Genomic DNA, 27,321 nt, shown 5'->3' with positions numbered 1-27,321 from the left:
CTACCCAGCTACAAACAAAAATGTAAACCCCTGCAAGGTATAAAGGCATTTACAGTATCCAAACCCCATACACCACATGCAAATGTTGATGTTAGTTATCTAAGTTATATATTTCTGGACTGTCATTGACTAGTCTGGAACAGAAAACTATTACGAAAGTGACAGTACAGTACTTCTCCCATCCCGTAAAATATAGCACACCAAACTCACAGAGCAACTTGGGTCGCCTTCACATTTTTAAAGCACAATAGCCATGGAGTATACTCTTACTTCTGAATTCGCTATATATGGGCTATTATTTTTGTCTGTCCTCTACATTATACAAGGCTGGGGATCCTGGACCTCAGCTAATTCATCTACGAAATTCCCTCCAGGGCCCGGAGCTCTGCCGGTGATTGGAAATCTGCATATAATCAATCTCAGGAGGCCAACCGAAACTTTTATTAAGGTAACTATTGAGCAGTTCAACTCTGATTTATTACTGTATTCAGTAAATATATTCAGTTGATGCAGAATTAAGGAAGCCTATACTTTTAAAAATACAAGGGATTTCATTGTTAATCTCTTTAAAATTGCTCTTTGGCTTCAGTACCCTTTCAATCAACATTCAGATTAGAAAGTCTAAACCTCTAATCTGCTAATTTGTTTCAGGTCAGTGGCTTACAGCCATTAGATCAGCATCACAGCTAAGCAACAAGAGTTAATAAAAAAGCCGAATGCAATGGCAGCTGACCTCTTGGCAAAGCTGCTCCTGCAACAGGCTCTGGCATTGCTTTGTCACCCACAATCTGCCAGGCCCGACACAAGGAGATCATATGCTCCACCACTTTATAAATTTTTGACCACCGGCAACATTACATCCAGCACTCGAGTCAATCATAACCATGAAACCTATGTAACCATTAACAGGCTGAGTTCCTGCCTCAAACCGTTCAAATGTAAAAATAAATGCTGAATCAGACCTAGATCCTGTACCCAAATACATGATCTACTATTGACTTAGCATCTGTAGCAATGGTTGGCAATTGCCAGAGATGTTATCTGTAAAAAGCAATTTTCAGAGCTATGAGAGAATTGCGCTCGGTTTAAATTCCAAGCATGATAACTTATAACTTGGTTCTCCTTTCACCTAACCCTGCCCTTAACTCTTACACTCACTGTAAGCTTAACCACTTAAGCCCCGGAAGATTTTATCCCCTTCCTGACCAGGGGGTATTTTGCGATTCGGCACTGCGTGACTTTAACGGACAATTGTGCGGTCGTGCGACGCTGTACCTAAACAAATTTGGCGTCCTTTTTTTCCCACAAACAGAGCTTTCTTTTGGTGGTATTTGATCACCTGTGCGATTTTTTGATCATGCGCTATAAACAAAAAAAGAGTGTAAATTTTGCAAAAATAGCAATATTTTTCACATTTTTTTATATGAAATTCCCCCCCAAAAAAATGTAAAAATCCAAATTTTTTAACATTTTCGGCCAATTTGTTTTATGCTACCTATGTTTGGTAAAAAAAATTGCAAAAGGCGTATTTTGATTGGTTTGCACAAAAGTTATCGCGTTTACTAACAAAGGGAAAGATTTTTGTCATTTTTGTTGTTTTTTTTTTAACGCGTAATGGCGGCGATCTGCGATTTTTTTTTTTGCGGTACTGCGACATTGTGGCGGACAGATCGGACCCTTGACTGACATTTTTGCCACTTTTGGGGTTACCAGTGACATTTCTACAGTAATCAGTGCTATACATATGCACTGTTACTGTAAAAATACACTGGCAGTGAAGGGGTTAACTTTTTTGAAAGGGAGGGGCTATGTGTGTCCCTTGGGGGGCGTGTTTTCTACTGTGATTGGCTGTGGCTTCAGATGTATGAAGAGTGATCAATGGTTCTACATAGTAGAACCATATGATCATCCTTCATACACAGGGGAGAATGACAGGCAGCTTGTTTACACAAGCCACCTGACTTTCTCCCTCTCCCCCGCCGATCGCAGAGTGACCGGCGGACCGGCGGGGGGGGTCCGTGAGGGGGGCCTCCGGCGGCGTGCGCTCGCTCCCTAGACCCTCACAAGCTAGGGACGTAGCCCTACGTCACTTTGCCTGTGAGGGGCTGACCGCCGACGTAGATAGTCGTGCGGCGGTCGGCAAGTGGTTAAAACGAACTTTCACACTATCCTTCTCTGTAACCCCCACAGTAAATCACACATAAATCTTTCCTGTATCTCCAACACTAACCTTTTCTATAATTCTAACACAAATCCCCTCTGCAATACTTCCCTGTATTCCTCATGTAACACCCTCTGGTGTATGCTAGGTGTAACTTAGGTTTGTTAGTATAGGTATGTTAGTGTAGTAAAATTTAGTTTAACTTTAAAAATTGAGCTGTGAACCTGGGTCAGGCTTCAGTGAGTCAGGGCTGGATGACTCATCCTGACAGCTCCCCTGGTGCCTCCTCCGGGTCTAAAAGGTTGTAGAAACCAGTGGATGCTAGTGGGTGGAGGTTAGGAGGGGCTGTTTGGAATATTTATGAGGGCATCAGCCAATCCCCAAAAAAGGGCTAGCAGGGGGGAAAGGCTTACCTCATAAATAGGCATGAGCCATGCCAGCAGGGAAGGTGGGTGGAAGATGGAGATATAGTGCTGTGGAGGCTGTAGGTGGCCCTCATGGGTGCTGCCTAGTCTGGGATAGAAAGCAGGCAGAGGCTGGTTATGTTGGGCTGGTGTGTGGAGCTCCTTCCCTAAGTGGCCATCTTGCTCACGCACCAGTCACACCCCCCTACAGGCAGCATTTTTGTGGTATCAGCCCAACAAACCAATTTGAGTGGTATCAGCCCTGCCCGCTGCCAAACTACTCAACCACTATCTTCTTTTCCACAGAATTGGGACTATTGAACTTGCAATCCAAAATAAGAACTTGGATAACACTGGCAACCTGCCCAGGACACAGAACAGTTCTTAATTTCTGACAAGATTAACAAATATTTTTGTGATTATAAAACAAATACAACCATATGCTTTCAATTGTTTAATTCATAGACCAAAAAGGAACAAATAAGAATATTTTATTGTTAGGGTTTGCATATGCTTTAATTATTCATATGTGTAGGGACCCATTCCTAAGCTGCTGTGTCCCTGTTACAAATTGAGTGACTGTAGGTAGCCTGAGCTTTAGTTACCATTGTTATTTTTGGGTTTGTTGGGTTTCTCCCTAATTCAGACTGCTGTGTACTTCTGCCTGTTGCCAGGGAGTGTTACCAGCAGATAGAAAAATAATAAAAAAATAAGGATAAGTTCACCTTTATAAAAAAAAAACATAAATGCACATATTTTTGCAGATAAAAATGTATTATTATTTATTTTTATTTTATTTTTACTGGAGATCTTTTTACAGCAGATCATAGGTGCAATGTCAGGCTCCTACACATTCCTCTAGCTTTGTGCCCGTATTCCCATATGGGCTTCCAGTAACAAAGCTGGAGAAAGCATGAATGAACTTAGAGCGTGCTGATTGAGCTCTCACAGCCCATTCAAACTACAAGTGTGGTGGAAGATGGTACTTGTAGTTTTTTCATCCAGGGATCTCTGTGAATGAACGAGTAAACTGTGTTGGCCAAGCCCTGCACAGCCGAACTGTTTTCAAATAGTAACAGCGGGTGTGGGGAGAAAATCCACCCCCCCCTCTGGTACAGAGCGGGGAGCACTGGCAAGTGCATAGGAGCATTATATGTTACACCCTAAATATAGTTGTAGGCTGAGTAGGTAATAAGATAGCTTTCCCATGTACATAGTTACATAGTTACATAGTAGTTGAGGTTGAATAAAGACAATAGTCCATCCAGTTCAACATGTGTAGGTGTGTGTGGCCGTAATCATCTCTCATACCCCTTAATGTTCTGATCCTTGAGATGTATGTCTAAGAGTCTTTTGAAAGTAGCCATACTTCCCGCAGAAACTACCTCTTGTGGTAGAGAATTCCACCATCTTGTTGCCCTAACAGTAAAGAACCCCCTGCGTTGCCTGAGGTTAAAACGCTTCTCCTCTAATCGCATTGTATGCCCTCACGTCCTCATGCAATCCTTGCGACTGAATAGCTTTTTTTCTATGCTGAGATCACCATTGAGGTATTTGTAAATTGCTATCATGTCCCCTCTCAGTCGTCTCTTCTCCAGGGAGAATAAATTAAGCGATTGTAGACGCTCTTCATAATTAAGGTCCTTCGATCCCCTAATTAGTTTAGTTGCCCTTCTCTGGACTCTCTCTAGCTCCAACACATCCTTCCTGAGGACTGGCGACCAGAACTGGACAGAATACTCCAGATGCGGTCGGACCAGAGTTTTATAAAGTGGTAGAATTATAGTTTTATCTCTGGAATATATTCCCTTCTTTATGCATGCTAATATTCTGCCAGCTTTGGCAGCTGCCGCTTGACATTGCATGCTATTTCCTAGTCTATCCTCTACCAAGACTCCCAGATCTTTCTCCATTTTTGATTCCCTCAAAGGTTCCCCCTAAAGTGTATTGTGCTTTTATGTTTTTAGTCCCCAAGTGCAAAACCTTACACTTCTCCACATTAAACCTCATTTGCCATGTCGTTGCCCACTCTGTTATTTTGTCCAGGTCATTCTGTAGGATATCTGCTTCATGCTGTGCAGTTATTGCCCTGCCCAGTTTTGTGTCATCTGCAAAAACGGATATAGAACTAATGATCCCCCCCTCAATGCTGTTTATGAATAAATTGAACAAGGTTGGTCCCAGGACTGAGCCTTGGAGTACCCCACTTACCACCCCAGACCAGTCTGAGTATGCGCTATTTATTACCACCCTTTGGACACGCCCTTCTAGCCAGTTCCGTATCCAAGAGCAAACCTTGTGGTTGATGCCTGCAGACCTTATTTTATAGATTAAGCGCTTGTGGGGAACTGTATCAAATGCCTTAGCAAAATCTAGGTACACCACATCCACTGGTCTCCCCCTATCTAGCTCACAGCTCACCTCCTCGTAGAATGTTAACAGATTGGTTTGACAAGAACGCCCTTTCAGTTGACTGGGAAATATAGAGCTTCCCCTGCTCCTTGAGACTGCCGTGGGAAAATCTCACAGTGGTTCGAAGGGCAGTGCCCTATACCAAACCAAGCTGGTGCAAGTAAAGAACAAGGAAAGTGAAAAAGTGAGAGACAGGAAACAGGAAAGAATTAGCAAAGTCACCTATTACACACCAGAGGCATCCGTAGTCTCAAGAGTAAGCCCATGGCTTCCAAACAGCCTCAAACTTCCAGGCCGTATTTTGGAGGATGCTAACTATCCACTCCTGTGACATGATCCACAAAATTTTCCATTTCGGTCAGGAGACATTTTAAGAAGTTTTGTCTCATGTCCATAACTTGTAGCAGATGACACTAGAAGATTTGAAATACTATTCAGGCTGTTTTTCGGTGTCCTGTGGATGAACCCTATCTTCTGAATTTAATGAGCCAAGTAAACCCATTACATTTTCCAAAAGTGGTGGGCGCCAAACCTTTTTTGCCTTTCAACATGCCAAGGTTGTGCTGACTTTAAATGCTAGCACACCAAGCTAGTCCTAAAGGGTTGAAATGCTAGACCACTGAACCACCTGGGGGTTCTCTTCATCTGCTCTATGGCAAAGGGGAGCATGATTACTTCTTTAGCACTAAGATCTTTTGTGGCTAAGATCAATCTTACTGTTGAAAGTGGCTACTGGTAGGATTTCCGCAACAGAATCTACTGATTTTGTATACACTTTCCTTTATTAGACTTGTTGGTGAAACTTAAAACAGACTGTTGACCTGAACATTTTCCCCCAACATTTTAGCAAAAGTCTGGGTATTTAGAGATTTTACTATTTCATTAAATACATTGAAAAAATAAAATAAAAAAAGAATATAACAGAATATGTAAGAAAATCTAAATGAATGACAGCTTGCAAAAGAGAGTAGGGCAAAATCCACAAAATTCTTCAAATATATTAATAGTAAAAAGGTCAGGTCTGAGCATGTAGGCCTTTTACAAAATATTCTGGAGTGGGTGACTGGGGACAAAGAGAAGACAAATGTATTAACCACTTGCCGACCGCCGCAAGTACATATACTGCGGCGGTTTGCCCCTCACAGGCAAAGTGACGTACCGGTACGTCACTAGCCTGTGAGGCTCTGGGGAGCGAGCGTGCGTCGCCGGAGACGCGCTCCCGCTCCCGTGCGGTCACGGACCCCCCCGCGCGTGTGAGCGCCGGACCCGGTGTCCGCCGCTCACTCACGATCGTCCATGATAGTGGGAGAAAGGCAGGCGGCTGATGTAAACAAGCCGCCTGTCATTCTCCCCTGTGTAAGAACAGTGATCATACGGTTCTACTATGTAGGACCATTGATCATTGTTCCTACACCTCAAGCCACAGCCAATCACAGTTAGAATCACGCCTCTAGGGACACACACAGCCCCTCCCTCTCAAAAAAGTTAACCCCTTCACTACCAGTGTCATTTTACAGTAACAGTGCATATGTATAGCACTGATTACTGCAGTAATGTCACTGCTAACCCCAAAAGTGTCAAAAATGTCAGTCAAGGGTCCGATCTGTCCGCTGCAATGTCGCAGTCCCGCAAAAAAAATTGCAGATCGCCGCCATTACGCGTTAAAAGAAAAACCAACAAAAATGACAAAAATCTTTCCCTTTGTTAGTAAACGCGATAACTTTTGCGCAAACCAATCAAAATACGCTTTTTGCAATTTTTTTTACCAAACATATGTAGCATTAAACAAATTGGCCAAAAATGTTAAAAAATTTAGATTTTTACATTTCTTTGGGGGGAATTTCATATAAAAAAAATGTGAAAAATATTGTTATTTTTGCAAAATTGACGCTCTTTTTTTGTTTATAGCGCATGATCAAAAAATCGCACAGGTGATCAAATACCACCAAAAGAAAGCTCTGTTTGTGGGAAAAAAAGGACGTCCAATTTGTTTAGGTACAGTGTCGCACGACCGCGCAATTGTCCGTTAAAATCATGCAGTGCCGAATCGCAAAATACCCCCTGGTCGGAATGGGGGTAAAATTTTCCGGGGCTTAAGTGGTTAAATACCTCATTCAGCTCTGTGTATGCAACACAAAATGGGAGAGCTTAGGTCCATAATTGCATAATATCAACAACATTCCAAAAGAACCCCAATGGCTCAAAGCTGATAAAGCTTGGAAATATTTTAGACAGAATAAAAGTGAATAAAGCAATAGACAGCATGGATTTACGAAAGACCAAAGTTGTCAAACAACCTTCTTTTTATGAGAAAGTAAGCAAACACTTAGATAAAGGAGTGGCTGTGGCTTGGCCTTTACAAAAACATTTGACACAGTTCACCTCACATGGCTTGGCTAAGGTGTAAGTCTACAGGCTAAGAAAAATTCAGTTAGCAAATGGCTAGAAAATTGGCTAAAAGGTGATTTTCAGAAAGTAGTGGAATTAGATGACTAGATGACCCCATCCCCTTCACTATAATCTTCTGGTGCGATGGTATTAATAGAGCTAAGGAACTGTGACAGCCTATAATCAAGAGTGCCTGACTATGCCCGCCCTTTCTGCCCAGCTGTTCCATTTACAGAAGCCAGTACTGCAGCTTCTATGAATGAAACACAACCCGTGAATGGAGAGGACAGACCTATCAATCATCCACCCATCCTCCATTCAAAGATCCTGTTTCATTAATAGAACCTGTCATATTTGAGCAACAATGTCACTACTATCCCCACCCCTTCCCTTTTTTAGCTGATGACAGCTCAGGGGCTGTCATTGGCTATGGGTAGCATCAGGATTGGACTTGTGCACTGGTTCATCTGTTTTTTTTTTCCTTTAGCAAGTCGGTGGATGGTGGGTATTGTGAATGATGATAGATTTACAATGAAGGACTTTTTTGTGGAATTTTATTTTTGTAATGAAGGGCTTATCAAAAGTTTGGCTTTATATCTAGGTGACAACGTTTTTGTGAATAAGTTGGGGTACTATGTACCCTATGCTTATTCATGTGGGAAGGGAGGGGGCGGTTTATGGGGGCCCCACTATTATTAAAGGGGGCTTCCATTTTCCAATAAACCCCTAACCTGCAGACCACCACAACCACCAGCCAGGGTTACGGGGAAGAGGCTCTAGTCCTCATCAACATGGAGACAAGGTACTAAGGCACACCCCCATGTTGGGGACACATGGCCTGGTATGGTTTAGGAGGGCCTGTTGACCTGTTCTTGTGATAAAAAAAAATCCTTCGTTATTTTAACAGAAAGTGGGAAAAAGAAAAGATTTAACAGGACAGTACACAAATAACATTTAAATACATAAAAAAAAGAGATAAAATACAAAAACAAAGAATACTTAATAAAATAAACTAAATTTCTCCTAATTCTCCTAGGTTTTTTTTTGTTTCTTAAGCAAAGTTAGCTTAATAAGCTCAATGAGCGATATTGAAAGTTTATTTTTGGAAATCAATTCAGCGGAAATAACTCTATTCAGCCTCAGTTTTATTATGGCCAGTAAAACATTTGATATCCAATGCAAATGGTCTATGTTTTGGTCAATTGTATGCCCATTTTGCCCAAAAATATTGTATACATTATATATTTAATTCTTTTGTCTTGTCAGCTCTCAAAACAATATGGATCTGTGTTTAGTATCCAGATGGGTAGTGTGAAAATGGTGGTATTATCTGGCTATGAGACCGTCAAACGTGCACTTGTTTACTATCCTGATGAATTTGCTGAAAGGCCCCACATACCAATGTTTGAGGACATTAACAAAGGATTTGATATGTTTACAGTACACTAATACCTTCTATTATTTTTTTTGCAAGAATCAAATTTTGGGGAGAATTGGAAACATGCATAATTTGGCATGTAGAACTGTAGCACTACTCCTGTAGGGGCTGCTGGATATTGCTTGCTTTTTATGCTGCCCTAACCATAGGAACTTATCAGCTCACCTGACACTCTAGGTTCTGACATGATGTATACCCATTTAAATTAATCACAGACACAATGTAAACTGAATTCAGCAGATTTCTGTATTCACCAAGGCAAACAGTGGGTGTAAAAATGTGTCAGTCAGCCAAACAATGGGACAGCACCCAAGACTGGTCAAGTTGGACACACAACAATTAGGTATGTTCAGAATAAGAGCCCATTCACACTAGCACGACTTGTGAGGCGACTTGTGTAGCCCCAGTTCGCTTGACATAACAAAAGCAATGTTAATCAATCAGTGCCGTCTTAATTGGCACTACTGAAGTCACTCCGACTTCAGAAAAGGGTCCTGTACTACTTTGAGGCGACCTGTGATCCGACTGTCCCATATACTTCAATGGGAGTCGCCTCCTTATCTTAATTGACACGACTTGTTATCAGACTTTCCAGGAAGAAGAAAGAGATTAGCCAGGCATTCCCCACAGACAAAGTCACCTGTCTCTTCAAAGTAGTGCACAAGTCTCTTCCAAGTCTCTTCCAAGTCTCTTCCAAGTCTCTAAACAAGTCTCTTCAAGTCACGGGGCAACTTTCTGGTCGTGGTAGTGTGAACCGGCTCTAACAAACAGACAGTAATGAATAATAACACTTGGATATGCAAAAATAGTAGACACCAAACAATTGAATGGGCCTAGAGAGCTCAATGATGGGGGCTCTGACTAGACTAGGCTGACATAGACCTCTATTCCTATGGGGGGGGGGGGAGAGGTTAACGCCCTGCAAATGATGGGATAAGGGTAGTCAGGCATGAACCAGTCAGCAAGCAAATAATGGGTATAGCATAAGTGGCAAATTCCTTTGTAATCCAGGTTATGAAGTCTGCATGCAGTGTCCATGTACTGAGTGTTACTGAAGGGATGGGATTTGGGCATAAGCTGGTTCACCAGATTCTGAAGGTAGTTGGCACACACAGGAAGTGATTTAGGGTCTGTACCCAAGCCAGTGCAAGGATGGATGTGGTAGGTCAGCTGGATGTGAACACATTGGTCCAGGTTAGCGCCTGCAGCATGGTTCACTGATCGCCAGCAGGAGGGGCAGATGATCTTCTGATGTGGCACAGCGATGCAGGCCTACCCAGGCAGAGACAGCAATGGCTCACAGGATCCTGGTAGGCCGTGATTCTAGCAGGCGAACGGCAGCTCTAATGCTCACTGACGGATCCAGGAAGAAGAGAACAGGCCTGCTGGAAACACCTCTTAAAAAGCCTTTACAATAATCCCCCTTCTTAATTAGAAGCTTGCTGGGAGATGTAGTCTAAGAAAGACTAAGGAGTCCACGTGTGGCTGAACACAGGACTACAAGTCCCACCATCCTTTGCTTCTTGGCTCAGAAATGTGATGCAAGCAGTCTGAGTGCAGCACTAAGAGGGAAAATAGAACAGTCTGCAGCAATGAAGGTAATGTCCAATGCAATCATATTATGATAGCTTGCACCTGGCTACAGAACTAAGACATGCTATTAAGTACTAAAGGCCATAAACAATATTAACGCAGTGAATAAAGCTCTAATAGTTCCACAGAAAACATTTACAAAAAGTAAATTAATATGACATAAAACAGCAGAGAGCCAGTAACTGTCCCCTGTCCCTCCAGTTCTGTAGAGGGGTGGGGGGGGGAGCGGCTAACTCAATCTTTGAGCAGCATGCTGAGAGGCTGAGTCAGTTGCTGGTCAGGCATCTAGGTGGATCCTGACGTTATTAGGTCAGTATCCCTTCAGAGTCTGGACAGGCTGAGTTATGTCAGCCGACAGTGGGATTTATCCCACTGTCAGCTGAATACAGGTCACAGGAGTGCATAACTAAGTGCACTCCTCTGACCCACAGGAAAAGTATGGCCGAAGATCCTTGGCCCTATTTCTCCTTTAACCATATCCCACTCCGTCAACATCTCTTTAATAGGGTCTGTATGTCCTCAGGGGTGATTGGCTGTCACAGTGGTCACATGATCAGCAGCTGGTCCCGTCAGCTCTTGATCACTTGTACGTACTGAGAGCTGTCTTTGAAAGCTTGGTCACTGTGCTGAGAGTTCAATGTGAGAGCGATGTGAGCACAAAAAGCCCAAAGAAACATAAATGTGGTGTGTGGGTGTTAAAGCTTATCCTCCTTGCTGCCACACATATACATTAGTCCTTAGATGTAGTGGCTGCATTTGTTTTCTTTTCAGGATAAGAACATTTTTTAGCAAATACAGAAAATATCTCTTGATCTTGCCAAAATGCAATTTCCTTGTCACTTCCTGCAATCTGGACAGAAGAATATCTTCCTTCCTAGCTATCTTTTGTATATTACCAATTCCCCTGTATGAAATGGAGATGAGTAGATATGGACATGTTTGTAGCCCATATAAGAGAGCAGTCTATGGTGACAACCATGGCTCCTTCCAATTCCATTGGTGATATAGGCACTCAGGGATTGGAAGTGTGTTATTTGCAGGATTACCAGATATAAATAAGACAAAAGAAGCTTAAGCCTTCGTTCACACTAGGTCGCTCCGACTTAGGGGGCGACCTGTGAAGTCGCGTGCAGCGCGACTTCGGCGTGACTTGCACGGACTTCATGAAATGAATGTCTATGCAAGTCACCTCCAGGTTGCCCCGAAGTAGTACAGGACACTTTTTCTAAGTCAGAGCGACTTGTGTCGCTCCTATTAAACGGCTCCTGTACTACACAATGGGAGCTGACGGACCGCAACTTGTCAGGCTGACAAGTCGCCTGACAAGTCGCCTGACAAGTCGGATCAATGTGAATGCGGTGTAAGAAAAGAAAATGAATGCAGCCACCACACCAAGGGCTAGTGTAGTGCAATATAGTAACATTTTGGTTTGGGATTTGATACACTTTTAAATATATTTTCATAAATGTTAAGTTTAGGGCTAGGAATGTTTGCAACCCCCTCCCCCCTTCCAAGTAAGGCACCTCATTCCGTTTACTTAACATGCATTAAATTAGAGAAAAAAAAATATGTCTGATGCTAGGTCTGCTTTAAAAGAGAAGTGCAGAATTTAAAAAAAAATAAACAATCATACTCACCTAGGTGGATGCAACATCGACCACTGGACGCTAAGCTCTCGGGTCCTCTCGGAGTAAAGAGCAGTGACTACCAGTCACCGCTCTCCACTCTGCCCCTCCAGTGCTCACTGGAGTGCCAGGCTGTGAAGGGGCAGGAGTGGCTGGCTCAGGCTCTCAGTAGTGTGCTGAGAAGCTGAGCCAGCTGCCAGTCAGGCATTGGGTGGATTCCAACATTATTGAATCTGGGTCACAGAAGTGCAGATCTAAATTCACTCCTGTGACCCGCAGTAGAAGTATAGCCAACAGGGCTTTGGTCATACTTCTCTTTTAAAGTGTGGCATTTTCCTAAAAGATTAAGTTCACGATTCACGTGAAAAAAAAAAAATGTTACAGCAAAGAACAGGGGTGACAATGAGGTGACCTATCTTTATATATTTAGACCACAAATAGTTTGTCTATGTGCCATTATCAACCCTTTTAAATCCCTGTCCTGTTTAAGAAAAATAATATAGTCAAGAAGAGAACCTGTTCCCATTGCAGGTTCATTTTAATAAATCCGAAAAAAAAGGGTATTACATTTGGCAAAACAAAGGACTTAAAATTAAAAGACCTTGAACTTTTAGACTGTAAAAACCAGTGTAACTCAATCCCTAGGTAGTCTATAATAAACCTTGTTTTTGGGCCGGTTCACACCACGCCTTAACACGCTGTGCAATCCTGTGTGATTCAGACCACATGCAAAACACACTCTGTTTGCGATCTGCTGAGGGAGTAGAAAGCTAATGACACCCCAAACGCAGGTCACAAACTCAGAGTCTGCCCGTTCCTGCCCACCCCAGATCACATGGTACTTTTTTAGCATGTCATCCGGTTACAGTGCATTTTAAAAAGCAGTACATACCCTACTTTAGTAGTGCAGTGCAATTTTAGCCCATTGAAAATGAATGGGCCGAAAATGCACCGCACAGAACCGCATGTGAATCACACATGAATGCTGAACCGGTTCCTGTGTGATTCAGGTGTGGGCATGGTGTGAACCGGCCCCTGAGAGAGAAAAATCTTCAAAATCTTGAATATATTCTTGCTCATATTTAAATGCATACACAGGTGCATCTCATAAAATTAGAATAGCATCAAAAAGTTAATTTGTTTCAGTAAATCAATTCAAAAAGTGAAACTCATGTATTTTATATAGATGTATTACACACAGAGTGATATATTTTAACCATTTCTTTCTTTTAATTTTGATGATTATGGCTTACAGCTAGTGAAAACCCAAAATTCAGTATCTCAGAAAATTAGAATATTACAAAAGACCAATATAAAAAGGATTTTGAATACAGAAATGTTGGCTTACTGAAAAGTATGTCCATGTACAGTATACTAAGCACTCAATACTTGGTCGGGGCTCCTTTTGCATGAATTACTGCATCTATGTGGCGTGGCATGGAGGCGATCAGGCTGTGGCACTGCTGAGGTGTTATGGAAGCCCAGGTTGCTTTGATAGCAGCCTTCAGCTTGTCTGCATTCTTGGATCTGGTGTCTCTCATCTTCCTCTTGACAATACCCCACAGATTCTCTATGGAGTTTAGAAAAGGCAAGTTTTCTGGCCAATCAAGCATCAAGCATCAAGTAATTCCATGACCATTAAACCAGGTATTGGTACTTTTGGCAGTGAGGGCAGGTGCCAAGTCCTGCTGAAAAATGAAATCAGCATCTCCATAAAGTTGGTCAGCAGAGGGAAGCAGGAAGTGCTCTAGAATTTCCTGCTAGAGGGCTGCCCTGACTTCAGACTTGATAAAACACAGTGAACCAAGACCAGCAGATGACATGGCTCCCCAAATTATCACGAACCGTGGAAACTTCATACTGGACCTCATGCAACTTGGATTCTGTGCCTGTCCACCCTTCCTCCAGACTCTGGGACCTTGATTTCCAAGTGAAATGCAAAATTTTTCACAGTCAGTGATGATTTGGGGAGCCATGTCATTTGGTGTTGGTCCTCTGTGTTTTATCAAGTCCACAGTAAGTGCAGCCCTCTACCAGGAAATTCCAGAGCATGTCATGCTTCCCTCTGCTGACCAGTTTTATGGAGATGCTGATTTCGTATTGCAGCAGGACTTGGCACCTGCCCTCACTGCCAAAAGTACCAATACCTGCTTTAATGATCATGGAATTACTGTGCTTGATTGGCCAGCAAACTCATCTGACCTAAACCCCATAGAGAAGCTGTGGGGTATTGTCAAGATGAAGATAAAACACCAGACCCAACAATGCAGACGAGCTGAAAGCCGCTATCAAAGCAACCTGGACTTACATACCACCTCAGCAGTCCCACAGGTTGATGGTCTCCATGCCACGCCGCATTGATACAGTAATTCATGCAAAAGGAGCCCGGACCAAGTATTGAGTGCATACTATACTGTACATGGACATACTTTTCAAGTCAACATTTCTGTATTCAAAATCTTTTTTTTTCTTTGGTCTTATGTAATATTCTATTTTTCCGAGATACTGAATTTTGGGTTTTCACTAGCTGTAAGCCATATTCATCAAAATTAAAACAAAAAAAGAAATGCTTGAAATATATCACTCTGTGTGAAAGGCATCTATATAAAATATATGAGTTTCACTTTTTGAATTAAATTACTGAAATAAATAACATTTTTGATGATATTCTAATTTTATGAGATGCACCTGAATATGGTAATGCTTAAAGTGGTAATAAACCCAAAAGCAAACATTTATTTTATTTACTTCCAGACCAAGTCTTTTCTGGCATTTATTTTGTTTAGGTGTAACAATCAGTGTTTTTTGCTAGAAAATTGTTTAGAACACTGAACTATTTATATATATTTTTTTACAGCAGAGGTCCTAGAGAATAAAATGGCAGTTGGGAAAAAATACACTTTTTTGAATTTTAATGCAAAAAAAAATTAAAAAACAACTCACATCACTTTACCCAATTTTGTATAAATTTTTAAAGGTGATTTTACACCAAAGATACCAAGCACGACACTCATAAAAATTGCACACGCCTGTGCAATGACGACAAACGACGTACATTTTACTATCTATAGGGGACACTTTAAAAGCCTTTATATGTTACCACTTTAGATATACAGAGAAGGTCTAGTGCTAGAAAAACTGCCCGTTATCTGACACAGCAATACCTTACATATAGAAAACAAAAATTAAACCCGCGCTACACAACGTGAAAATTAAATGTAAAAGAATGCAATAATGCGCAGCTGCTGCAGACACTAAGAAAATCTTAGGGAAATATGATGAAAACGAATTTATGCAGCGCTAGCTCCAATAAAGTGTTAAGTGCTGTGATATAAATGCAATATTCATTATTTTATAAAGTGCATACTGAATAATCAGATATAAAAAGTGCTATGTGCTAAAAATATCTATGCAATAACCAATAAATAATATAGTGCATAATATACAAATATGTGATTAGAAATAGTCCAAATAAATATTCAGTGCTTGAAAAAAGTCCTTAAAGTGATCCAATTAAGGTGCCAAGGTGCCAAATAATTAAGGTGCTTGCAGAGTGACAAGGTGCCCCTCAAGGTTCCCCGCTCACCAGATTGCAGATACCTTAAGACCTTCAAGATTATTGCACATTGCCCGGGATCTTTAAAGGACCAGAACTTCTCCTATGTAGCCTTCGAACTTTTTGGGTCAGCTTCCGCAAAGCTTGCAGCAAGCGATCAGCCACACTACAGACACATTCAGCCCTTGGCATTGAAGATCTGACAAGTGGATGAGTGAAAAACGCTGACCCAAAAAGTTCGAAGGCTACATAGGAGAAGTTCTGGTCCTTTAAAGATCCCGGGCAATGTGCAATAATCTTGAAAGTCTTAAGGTATCTGCAATCTGGTGAGTGGAGAACCTTGAGGGGCACCTTGTCACTCTGCAAGCACCTTAATTATTTGGCACCTTGGCACCTTAATTGGATCACTTTAAGGACTTTTTTCAAGCACTGAATATTTATTTGGACTATTTCTAATCACATATTTGTATATTATGCACTATATTATTTATTGGTTATTGCATAGATATTTTTAGCACATAGCACTTTTTATATCTGATTATTCAGTATGCACTTTATAAAATAATGAATATTGCATTTATATCACAGCACTTAACACTTTATTGGAGCTAGCGCTGCATAAATTCGTTTTCATCACAATACCTTACATATGTGGGGAAATCACTGTTTGCGTGTGTGTGTGGGACTGACGGGTGTGTTCCCCTTTGCAGCCAAGCATTGGGGGATGGACCCCTTAAAATGTTTTTTTTTTTATATTATTTGATGTTAATGTTTTACTTTTACACTGCTGCTTTAATTTTTTTTTCAGTAAAATCCTTGTGACAGCAATAGGCATGTGACAGGTCCTCTTTATGGAGAGATCTGGGGTCTATATGACCCCAAATCCTTTCTCTGCCCTTTCAAGATTTCAAAACACCAAGATCAGAGTTTTTGAATGCTTTTGATTTTTTTTTAAAAAGCGCCTTTGACATCGGAGTAAACCGGAAGTGATATTAGGTCATGCCTTCCGAGTTTCCATAGGGGAGAGCAAATCAAAGCCTATCCCAGCTTTGTTCAGCTGTTCAACCAGAAAGGAGATATGCCAGCTGATTGCTCGGGTCCCTCGGTAGGACAGGAGAGCACAAACAGGCCACGGAAGGTGGAGGGGGGGGGGGTCCCCTCCCACTGCTTATAAAAGCAATCAAGTGGCTTGTTACCTGCTGGGACTTTTTATTTATTTTTTTATATTTTTATTGGAAGAGTAACAGTAAGAACAGCATGTGGAATATCACAACGTGAAAAAACATTTGGTAGTCAGTTTTGTACAAGCACAGCAATGTAACAGTTCAAGTTGTACATTGGGCATGACGTGCATAAACAAAAGACCTGGTCAGTGAAAAAATGGGGAGGGGTCAAGGGGGGAAGGGGGGTGAGGGTAGGAAAGGGGGGAGGTTGACACTGTCGCATGGAGCGGGAGGAGAACATCAACTAACAAAAACTAGGATGACTCTATACTGGTCCCAGAAGTATGCTACCTGTAACAACAGTGGTTTCAATGAAGTTCCTGAATTAAAAGGAGGGGGGGGGGGGTAATGTGAATCTATGAGAAGTAGTATCCAGTGGCTGGGGAATCTTATGTTTCAGGGTTGCATTGGGGTTGTTGGAATGAAGAAGTACCTTAGATCTTTAATTTTCCTAGAGTGTTCGCTATCGAGGCTTGCAGGTACCATTCCATATATTGGAATGAGGACATCAACGTTTTAGGTTCTGCATGTTGGAAGGTACGTTCCATGAATGAGCACCATCTAGCGAAAAATCTCTTAATGGAGACAAATTTCCTGTTTTCCAAGTCTGTTTTTTCCATGTATAGTAGCGCTTTTAAGTCGTGAAACACCAAAGTAGTCGTAGGGGGAGTGTTTGAGGTCCATGTCTTTAATATGGCTTTCTTGGCCGCTAAAGTGCATAGATGAGCCCATTGGGGTATCTTTGCAGTTTTCTTAGTTGATGTCGTTGAAGTCTGTGGTGCTCCCTCAAGACCAAAGAATAGGAAGTAAAGGGATTTTTCCAGGCGGGCATCTGTGATGTAGTGAATAAAGTCTAGTACCTGATCCCAAAAGGATGATGTTATGGGACAATGCCAGAATCGGTGTGCCAGGGTCGGCCTATTTTTACCACATTGGGGACATATAGCAGAGTTACTGGGGTTATTTGTGTAGAAGGCAGGTATATAAGCCCTATGTATCCATTTAAACTGGGTTTCTCTCCACAATTCCATTAAAACACTTTTTTTAAGTTTCAGGCAACCATTTAGTATGTTAGGGGCCAGTTTGTCCAGAGGAAAGTCAGTATTCCATTTATCAAAAAGGATTTCCACTGAAAGCTTATTGGTGTGTACTTGAAGTTGGTTGTAGATAGAGGAGATAGAATATTGTCCTTGACGGATCATGTCGTCTACAACTGATCTCTGGAAACTCCTGGTGAGACTAAAAGAGCAAGATTTAATGTAAGACACCGCTTGATGGTAGTAGATCAAATGAGACTGGGGTAAGTTGAATTCCCCAGCCAACTCTTTAAATGTTTTTATAGAGACATCTTTAGGGCGCACAAAAGAGTAGACCTTGTTGAGGCCCTTTTTTGACCATAACTGATAAGCTGCATGGTCCATGGATTGGGGAAATAGAGGATTGCCATGTAGTGGTAAGTACTTGGAGATGTTGGATGGTGTTTCGAGGTGTCTCCTTACTTCTCTCCATGCAACCAGCATATCCGAATGAGCATGTGGTGTTGGAGAGTCACAGGAAGGGATTTCAAGGCGCTGTGCAAAATACTAGGTAAAACCATTATCCCAGAAGAAAAATGCTGTAAATGATTATGATGTAAAAGATGGAGTTTGACTTCAGTTTCTAAGTGCATTTAAATCTTCTAATACATTTAACACTCCCCTCCCCCCCAGACCCACAATGCTGCTGTCCAAAGGTTCCCCCTGTGCTCTTTCATCTAGAGTGGGGGCACTCTAATACTGGAGGTGTGTTACTGGCTAGATCACAAGGTGAAAACAGAGGGGGAAAAAGTCTAAAGAAAATTATTGCAGACACCAAATCTAATGATTGGTAAGCTGCAATATGTTGCATTTTTGGTTTTGAGTTTAATATCGCTTTAATTCCAATCTATCAAGTGCTACCGTTACTCATTTACCAAAATGACTCTACAGGACTAATATTTGGATTCTCGGATTGCATGTATCTTAACGTAACCTTAAGCAAATGTTTTGTGGGATCGAGCTCCACACTCACTGGTAATTACAGTATATGGAATGTGTAGAATTCAGTAAGTTATTAAAAATCTAATTTGTCCCCAGTTTTTGCTTTAATACACTCTGGATATAACATGACAAATTCAGATTTGTAGACAAATACATTTTCTGTTCTTTCACAGGCATCCCATTCAGCCATGGTGAGAACTGGAAAATCATGAGAAGGTTCGCTCTCAGCAAATTACGAGACTTTGGCATGGGAAAGAAGACCATAGAAGATCGGATTGTTGAGGAGTGTGGATTTTTTACTAAGGAACTTGAATCATTAGAAGGTAAAAAATTAAGAACACGTTTCCATCGCCAAAGCCTGTAGGAATTCCGCTTTTTTATTTAACCCCTTCATGCCTAATCGTAAAACAAATCTAAATTCCTAAGCACAATTTTGAAACTTTGACATGTGTTAGTAAAACCATACATTTCATCACAACTACTTTGTGCATTCAGGTAGATTATACCTTGTTTTTTTTTTTTTTTCTCGACAAATTGGGCTTTCTTTTCGTGGTAAATGGTAATGGATATCTCCTATTTTTTTATTTTTTTTTTGTTTTTTTGTTTTTATCAAAAGGAAAACTGGCCCAAAATGGTAAAAAAAGCATATTTTTACATTTAGCTATATATTTTTTTGCTACTACCATAACCTTTCACCAAAGAACAACCAAACTTAGATTCTCCTGCTCCTGCCGATTGCAGCGATACCACATATGTGTATGTTAGTTATTGCTTGTACCCGTAGTACAGCCCAAAATCAATAGTGCCCATTTTGCTTGCAACCCTTGCACTGACCTGGATCAAACTTTGATCTAGGTTTATTTATTTTTTTTTTGTATTTTATCTTTTTATTATTATTCTTTTTTTTTTTTTTTAACACACACGTTTTTTTATGCAAGCAGAGAGAGATTACATCTCTCTCCTCCATTCACAGAGAAAAAAAAAAAAAAAACAGGGGCGGGCTTCACAGTAACTGATCACAATGATAACCAATCAGAGGCTATCACAGCGATCAGATGACCCAGAATCGGGAGTTCCGGGCCACAACGTTAGTACGGGGCCCAGGGCTCTCCGTGAAACCCTGGTATCTGTACTGGGGGCGCTCCATGCGGTGTGTTTCCAGCACAAATTGAGATATGCAAATATGCGGCCCCAAGGAGAAAAGCCCAGTCCAGTGGGGCCGCATATTTGAGTATGGTCCACGTGAAGAGGTTAATCAAAAAAGAATGCAAATATACAAAATGGCAAAAGATTACAAAAAACATATATACTGTAAAAGTAGAGCAGTTGTCTAAAATAAAAGGGAAAAAACCTTTAGACAGATTATTTAAGTACTTTCCTGCCCCAGTAATTCAGAGAAGAAAATCTACAACATACCCAACTAACTGCACCCCAAAAATACTGCAAATACGGAATTTCAGGCATAATATACTGTTTTGTACCAAAGAGACATTACTGTTCCTCTCTTCTCTTTCCTTTCCCATTATATGGGGATACCAACCTGCTTGCCTGGTGTGTCAGGCTGGTTCTTTCTGGAGGTTTTATTGTTTGTTTTATTACTTTTAACAATAAAAAAATAAAAATAACAACAAGTGTTCTCCATAAGCATAAAAATCCAAACTGTGGACATATTGCAAATAATATTTTGCTGATTATAAACTTTAATTGAAAAATATATTCAATACAAATAGTATAGTAAATGTAAAATTTACATAAAGGTGTTTCATCAATAAAACATTTTAAGTAATAGGCATGTGAAAAAGCATACAAGCGATAGAAAAGAAACAATAATTAAACAAAATATAAGATGTATATCCGTTCTTGATGGAAATATAGCGTTGTAAGAATGATAAAATATCCAAGAGTAGGGTGAGCAAGTTAACAGAATATGTGGGAAATCGTCAATAACAAATAATATTTTAAGTTGAACTGTATGATAAAAATAATATAAATCTTGTTAGTTTTATTGTTCATTTGTTTTATTGTTTTTACCAATAAAAAAATAAAGACAAAGGTTCTCCATAAGCATAAAAAAATAAATAGTTGGACATATTGCAAAATATAGCATATCTTAAGTTGAACCGAATGATAAAAATAATATGAATCCTGTTTGAAACAAAATGGATCCAATAAGGTCTTGTGGTGAAACCCTACATCTTTATTAAGTACACATTAATAATTTTGCGAGAGAGATTATATGTACAACATTTTCAGATTGTGCTACTTCTGTACTTGGCGTGATTGAGAGGAGTTTCTCTTGCAGGGGTTAGTAGGATGGAGAACAAGGGTTATCAGGGCAGAAGACAGGGGGCAGCAGGGCATAGGAAAAGGGGTCAGCAGGGCAGATTACATTGATTAGAAGGGCAGTGTACAGGTATCAGCAGGATGGAGTACAGAGGTCAGCAGGGTAGAGGGCAGGGGTCAGTAGGGAAGTGTACAGGGGTCAGCAGAGAAGTGGACAGGGTTGCTGAAGGCAGAGCACTCAGCAGAGCTCCTCCTCCCATCTTCCTACTGCACACAGCCTGGGTACTCAGCTGATCTCTTCCTCCCTACACAGAACATAGCTAAGATCCAGTTCCCTTACAGACACAGCCTTGATCTAAGTGTGTAGATCTAATAGTGAGAGTGGGGGCCAGCTTGCCCTCACTCGACTTCCTGCCTAGGAGGTGAAAGGACCGGATCGTTTTCCCTGCTACCGACGGCTCTGGTAAGTGGGGAAAACGACTGGGAAGTGGCATTTGGAGTAAATGTTGTAGTGTGACAGGGACTAGTGAGGGATAGAGTAGATGAATAGAATTGTCAACTTAGAAAACTGTAAATGCAATTTGTTTTATTATGTATGTTTTTGATATGCAATAAAGAGTATGAAATGTAAAAAGTAAAAAAAAAAAAAAAACTGTCATTTTTTCAGCATGAAAAAAATGGGCTCTTTAAGGCCGTTGGAAAGAAGCAACATATGATGTCGCTCCGGTCCTCCAAGGCCATGGAGTCAAGTTGGGGCCATCTTGCCTTCACGCAACTTCCTGCCTGGGACATGGATGGACCGAATAGTTTTCTCCTCTACCGACAGCTCCGGTAAGCAGGAAAAACGACCGGGAAGCTGCAGGAGGAGGGGGCACCTCTCCCGCTGCCTATAAAAGTGATCCCGCAGCAAATTTGCCACTGGGACCACTTTTATGTGAAAGAGAACCGCCCACCCTTAAAGAAAATACCAGGGTTAAGGCAGCTATCTGCTGCCATATCACCAGTATTTAATGTCAAAGTACCGACGTTAAACTGCGGCGAGCAGTCCGGAAGTGATTTATTAGGTCAGCTGGTCAATTCCTTCCTGTGTCACATCCTAAGGTCTGTCCAGGATGTAATGGGGAAATAAAAAGTATTTTTTGGGCTGTGTAGGATAAATAGAAAGCTTTTTTATTTCTGCAAAAAAAGAAGGTTAATTCTATATTGATACATACTGTAGGGGAGCTGGATTTTAGGTGAACTTAAAGGTGAAAAAAAAAAAGGTGAAATTATTCTTTATTAAAATGTATTTGGTTTTACAGGTACTGTATATATGGAGAATGGATTCTGTAGGTAGTCATTCACCTGTTTCTGCTCTGATTTAATGTTTTTCAAGAGTCATCATGGCCGCACTGGTGATCTAGATTTGTTCTTCTGTCATAATAGGCAAACCAGAAGACTTGACCATAAAAAAAATGTTGCTACTGGAAATATAATTATATCAATCATCTTTGGGCACCGTTTTGATTATCAGCATCCTATTTTACTCCGACTCCTTGGACTTATCAGTGAGAACATGAAGCTTGTTGGGAGTCCCTCAATTGCGGTAAAATACAATATACATTGTGTGTGTGCGTGAGAGAGAAAATAGGCCACACTGGGGTTGATTTACTAAAACTGTAGAGTGCAAAATCTGGAGCAGCTGTGCATGGTAGCCAATCAGCTTCTAACTTCAGCTTGTTCAACTTTTCAAGTACAAAAAAAAACCTGGAAGCTGATTAGTTTCAATGCAAAGCTGCACCAGATTTTGCACTCTCCACCAGTTTTAGTTGAGTTGTTCCAGCCCACTTTGTTGTAGCCTCTAGGCTCATCCAGAGGCTTCTTTTTTTTCTGTACAGTGTTAGGAAAAATAACTTGGGCTCACTTGGATTTATTTCAGAATAATTGTAGATGGGAAGGAGAGATAGGAACATGAGGATACCCAAACACTGTTTGAAAAAACAGGCTTGCTTCTGATCATCTTCAAGTTACTCTCTGCGCTTCAACATACTATGCTTACAAACTGACTGAAGTAGACTGAAGTAGACTTCTTAGGGATCAAGATTCTGGTGGTATCTGGACACCCATTTCCTTAATGTATTAGCTAAGAAAGTTCCTGTGTTCAACTTGTTCCTCAAACAACCACTCACAATCTTAAAGAGGACCTGTTTTGTGGAGACTATGCCAAAAAAAAAAAAAGCTATCAGAAGGCAAAGCACTGGTAACCAGTGTACCCTGCTGGCTCACTGAAGCTGATCTTTTTCCCCATAACTGACTTACCATGCCTTTTTCCGCCCTGTTACTCTGTGTAGGGATTGCCATTTTGGTAGGGGTGAGGGGCTTTAATTCTTCATGTCACACTTACCCAACTGATGACTGGTGATCTGATGACTGGTAAGGTAATGCAAGAAGCAACAGAAGAGGTGGAGGAAGCAAACAGTCACAGAATGTATGAAGCTGAAACAAGGAGAAACTTGTACTGCATGTCCTTATATACAGCTTTCAATCAAGAAATGGGAACAATGAGCAGCACAGTAGTGACATCTTCAAACTGCACACCTTGTGTGCAAATCTTGTGGGAATAGCAGTCAGAGGCAGTGGTACCTTTAGATGATCTCATACTGTAGATACACAGGTACATCTAGGCAGAGGAAGTTTAAATATAATAAAAAAAATCTGTTGTAATTCTCCAAGGTGGTGAGCGGTCAGTGCACTGGCTTGTAGTTTCCTCCTAGCACCAAGCAAACATTGTAGATCAAAGAAAGCCAGCAGCTTGATCTTCTCGATGAATGAATTTATAAATCCAGGTGTGGTACAAAATAATACAGAACTTAAGCATTTCGACCTGTAGCATTAACCATGTATATGCTATTAATAAACTCATTCATTGTGAAAGATCAAGCAGCTGGCTTTCTTTCATCTACATGTAGGCAGAGGCAGTGTTCTGTAATTTTTCTGGATAGGCAAAGATAACCTTTTTTAAATGTTCTGGATAAGAAAGTAAATCCCCTCTTCTAGCTAGGAGATAGACAAAGGTGCTTCTTTAAGGCCAAGAAACTTCTTATGTAGTATCTTCTGGCAATCTCCCAGAGGGGACACTCTTTCAACACAGAGCCCCTTTGGGCAGAAGCCCAGGAGATAGAGCTTTCATTAGAGGCTGGTCCCAAATATTTAAGATCTCAGAGCCCTTAGCTCACTCAAACAAGCCCCATACTGATTGACTGAATATAACTCAGACACAGGCATCTGGAGCATTCTAAACAGCAGCTATCAGAATCATTTAATGGCAAAAACAGTAAGCAACCTGAGCTTTGCACAGTCCGAAGTGAAGGAATACTTAGGTTTCTTGCACCCTAACTACTTTTTGCAGATCTCGAAAGCACCACAACAAACACTGCAAAATAGCAAGGTCCCAACATTTGTATAATATTTTGTCTTGTTCTTAAATGTACAATTTCTTTCCCATCTTCTATTACCTGTGTGGAACACACAGCAAAGTTATGCAGAATAAATAAGATATACACATTTTTTTGAAGACAGAGTTTGTGGAGCACTTTGAAGTACTGGATAGAGATGACCAGAGAGGGCTTATTGATGCATTCCTTGTCAAGCAAGAGGATGTAAGGATGAGCTGCAAGCTATAGTGGCAAGTCCTCTGATTTCCTCACATCGATTGTGACATCCTTGAACAGCTCTTTGGTTTTGGCCATGGTGGGGGGGGGCGTGGCTTCTGGCGGAGTGAATTGCGGCTTTTTAGCTTCGCTCCGTTAGCCACCAGGGACACTGACCGACACTACAGCCCTATGATCGCCGCTGTCGACCTCCTCTTATCACACCCAAACCTCGAGACCCCCGTGGACAAGATGACACGCCGCAAAAAAGGATCCTGGCCAGCTGAACAAGCTGGAGAGCTTCTTCACGCAGCAGGGCCCGGGTCTCCACAAGCATGGCGGCGGCGGAGCGCGCCAAGGCACAGAGAACCGCTCACCTACTCTGCAGCAGCATCCGCTGTCCTCTGCGGCTAGGATGATAGCTAATCTGGATAGTGGGACATCCTCAGGCTCGACCTCACCTCCATCACCGCCTCTGTCACCGGCCTCACGGAGCCCGGCTAAGAACAAGCCCAGGACGGCCTCTCCACCCAGCTCCTCCAACCTTCCAGGTATGCCAGCCCCTTATTCCCCAACTCTCCAAAACATGCGCTAGTAACTCCCATACCAAGACAGCCTCACTAGACCCCACCAATCTTAATAACTTAAGATTGCTTTCAAACTCCTTGAACGTTTAGTCTACAACCGCCTGAGCAAGCACCTCATTGAGAATAACCTCCTTGATCCCCTTCAGTCTGGATTTCGCCGGCAACACTCCACAGAAACTTCTCTCCTGAAACTTACAAATGACTTACTAACAGCAAAAACCAATGGTCACTACTCAATACTCTTACTCTTGGACCTCTCTGCTGCCTTTGATACTGTTGACCACCCCCTCCTTCTCAAAAAACTCAGTTTGCTCGGTCTCCGTGGCTGTGCTCTCTATTGGTTCGAATCTTACCTATCTCACCGAACCTTCAGTGTCACTTACAATTCCACTTACTCCCCTGCAACTCCTCTTACTGTTGGGGTCCCCCAAGGTTCTGTCCTTGGACCGCTACTATTCTCAATCTATACCTCCCTGGGTCAGCTAATAGTCTCCCATGGCTTCCACTACCATTTCTATGCTGATGACACCCAAATCTACCTCTCTACCCCTCAGCTCACCCCATCAGTCTCCTCCCGCATCACTGATCTACTAACAGACATATCAGCCTGGATGTCTCACCACTTCCTCAAACTGAATCTATCTAAAACCGAGCTCATAATATTTCCTCCTCCAAGTGCCCCTTCCCCGGAATTCTCTGTCAAGATCAATGGAACAACTATTAGTCCTTCCACACATGCCAGGGTGCTAGGGGTAACCCTGGACTCTGCACTGTCCTTTCAGGCTCACATCCAATCCTTGTCCAAATCATGCCGCCTTAACCTCCGCAACATCGCTAGAATACGGCCCTTTTTAACCAATGACACCACCAAGCTTTTAATTCACGCCCTGTTTATCTCTCGCCTCGACTATTGCAACTCCCTCCTCATTGGATTACCCTTACATAGATTATCCCCCCTTCAATCCATAATGAATGCTGCTGCAAGACTTATCCACCTTACCAACCGTTCAGTGTCCTCCACCCCTCTCTGCCAATCCCTTCACTGGCTTCCAATCACCCAACGAATAAAATTCAAAGTGCTAACAATAGTTTACAAAGCCATCCACAACTCTGCCCCCAGCTACATCACTAACCTGATCTCAAAATATCAACCAAGCCGCTCTCTTCATTCCTCCCAAGACCTCCTCTCTCTAGCTCCCTTGTCCTTGTCACCTCTTCCCATGCTCGCCTCCAGGATTTCTCCAGAGCTTCTCCCATTCTTTGGAACTCTCTACCCCAATCTGTCCGACTGTCCCCTAATCTATCCATCTTTAGACGATCCCTGAAAACCCTTCTCTTTAAAGAAGCCTACCCGGCTACTAACTAATAACACTGTTTCACTTGCTCCATCAGATCATCCCCCACAGCTATTGCCTTTTGTATCAATTTACCCTCCCTTTTAGATTGTAAGCTCTAACGAGCAGGGCCCTCTGATTCCTTTTGTTCCAAATTGTAGTGTAACTGTAATGTCTGCCTTCATTTTGTTAAGCGCTGCGCAAATTGTTGGCGCTATATAAATCCTGTATAATAATAATAATAATAAAATTCTCCATCTGCCCCAACCTTTGCTACACAACATGCGCCTGACCCCTTCGCTGCATACCATCAGGAGATCACCCTGTCTCTGTGTCTTTGCTGAAGGACATGATGTATACCCTAAAGACTTCTATGCACTCAGACAAGGTGTCCTGCATGAATCAGTTCAAGTCAGAAATGCGCTCTTTAGGCACCAGAGTGGACTGTGTAGAACATGCTGTTTCTGCTCAGACTTCATCCTTCAATGACATGGTGGAAGCTGTTAACACTCAGAGGGACGAAATACAATGGTTAAAATCTAAAGTGGTTTTGGCCATGGTGGAGAGATTGGAATATGATTGATTGATTGCTTCGGTGGACAGGTGCCTTTTATACAGGTAACAAGCTGAAACTAGGAGCACTCCCTTTAAGAGAGTGCTCCTATTCTTA

General features: G+C 41.7%; 1 protein-coding gene across 1 annotated transcript; it reads left to right on the top strand.

Moving 5' to 3' along the window:
- The first annotated feature begins 247 nt into the window (after positions 1–247).
- On the top strand, positions 248–22,680 carry LOC309551315 (cytochrome P450 2K4-like). The gene is made up of 4 exons (XM_082251850.1): positions 248–448; positions 8,632–8,794; positions 18,992–19,141; positions 22,527–22,680. Exons 1-4 carry the CDS (start codon positions 254–256, stop codon positions 22,574–22,576), a joined length of 558 nt encoding a protein of 185 aa, XP_082107976.1. The 5' UTR covers positions 248–253; the 3' UTR covers positions 22,577–22,680.
- The last annotated feature ends 4,641 nt before the right edge of the window (positions 22,681–27,321 follow it).

This window comes from Pelophylax lessonae, assembly GCF_965119305.1.
Source record: "Pelophylax lessonae genome assembly, chromosome: 3".
Lineage (NCBI taxonomy): Eukaryota > Metazoa > Chordata > Amphibia > Anura > Ranidae > Pelophylax > Pelophylax lessonae.
The sequence above is the reverse complement of the archived record's forward strand: the minus strand, read 5'-3'. Positions and strand labels throughout refer to the sequence as shown.

What these genes read in the sequence shown, in the direction of transcription:
- LOC309551315 (XM_082251850.1), top strand. Translation starts at nt 254, where the DNA reads ATGGAGTATACTCTTACTTCTGAATTCGCTATATATGGGCTATTATTT. An exon ending in CAACCGAAACTTTTATTAAG is followed by an intron (nt 449 to 8,631) that starts GTAACTATTGAG and finishes TTGTCTTGTCAG; the next exon opens with CTCTCAAAACAATATGGATC. An exon ending in GGACATTAACAAAGGATTTG is followed by an intron (nt 8,795 to 18,991) that starts ATATGTTTACAG and finishes GTTCTTTCACAG; the next exon opens with GCATCCCATTCAGCCATGGT.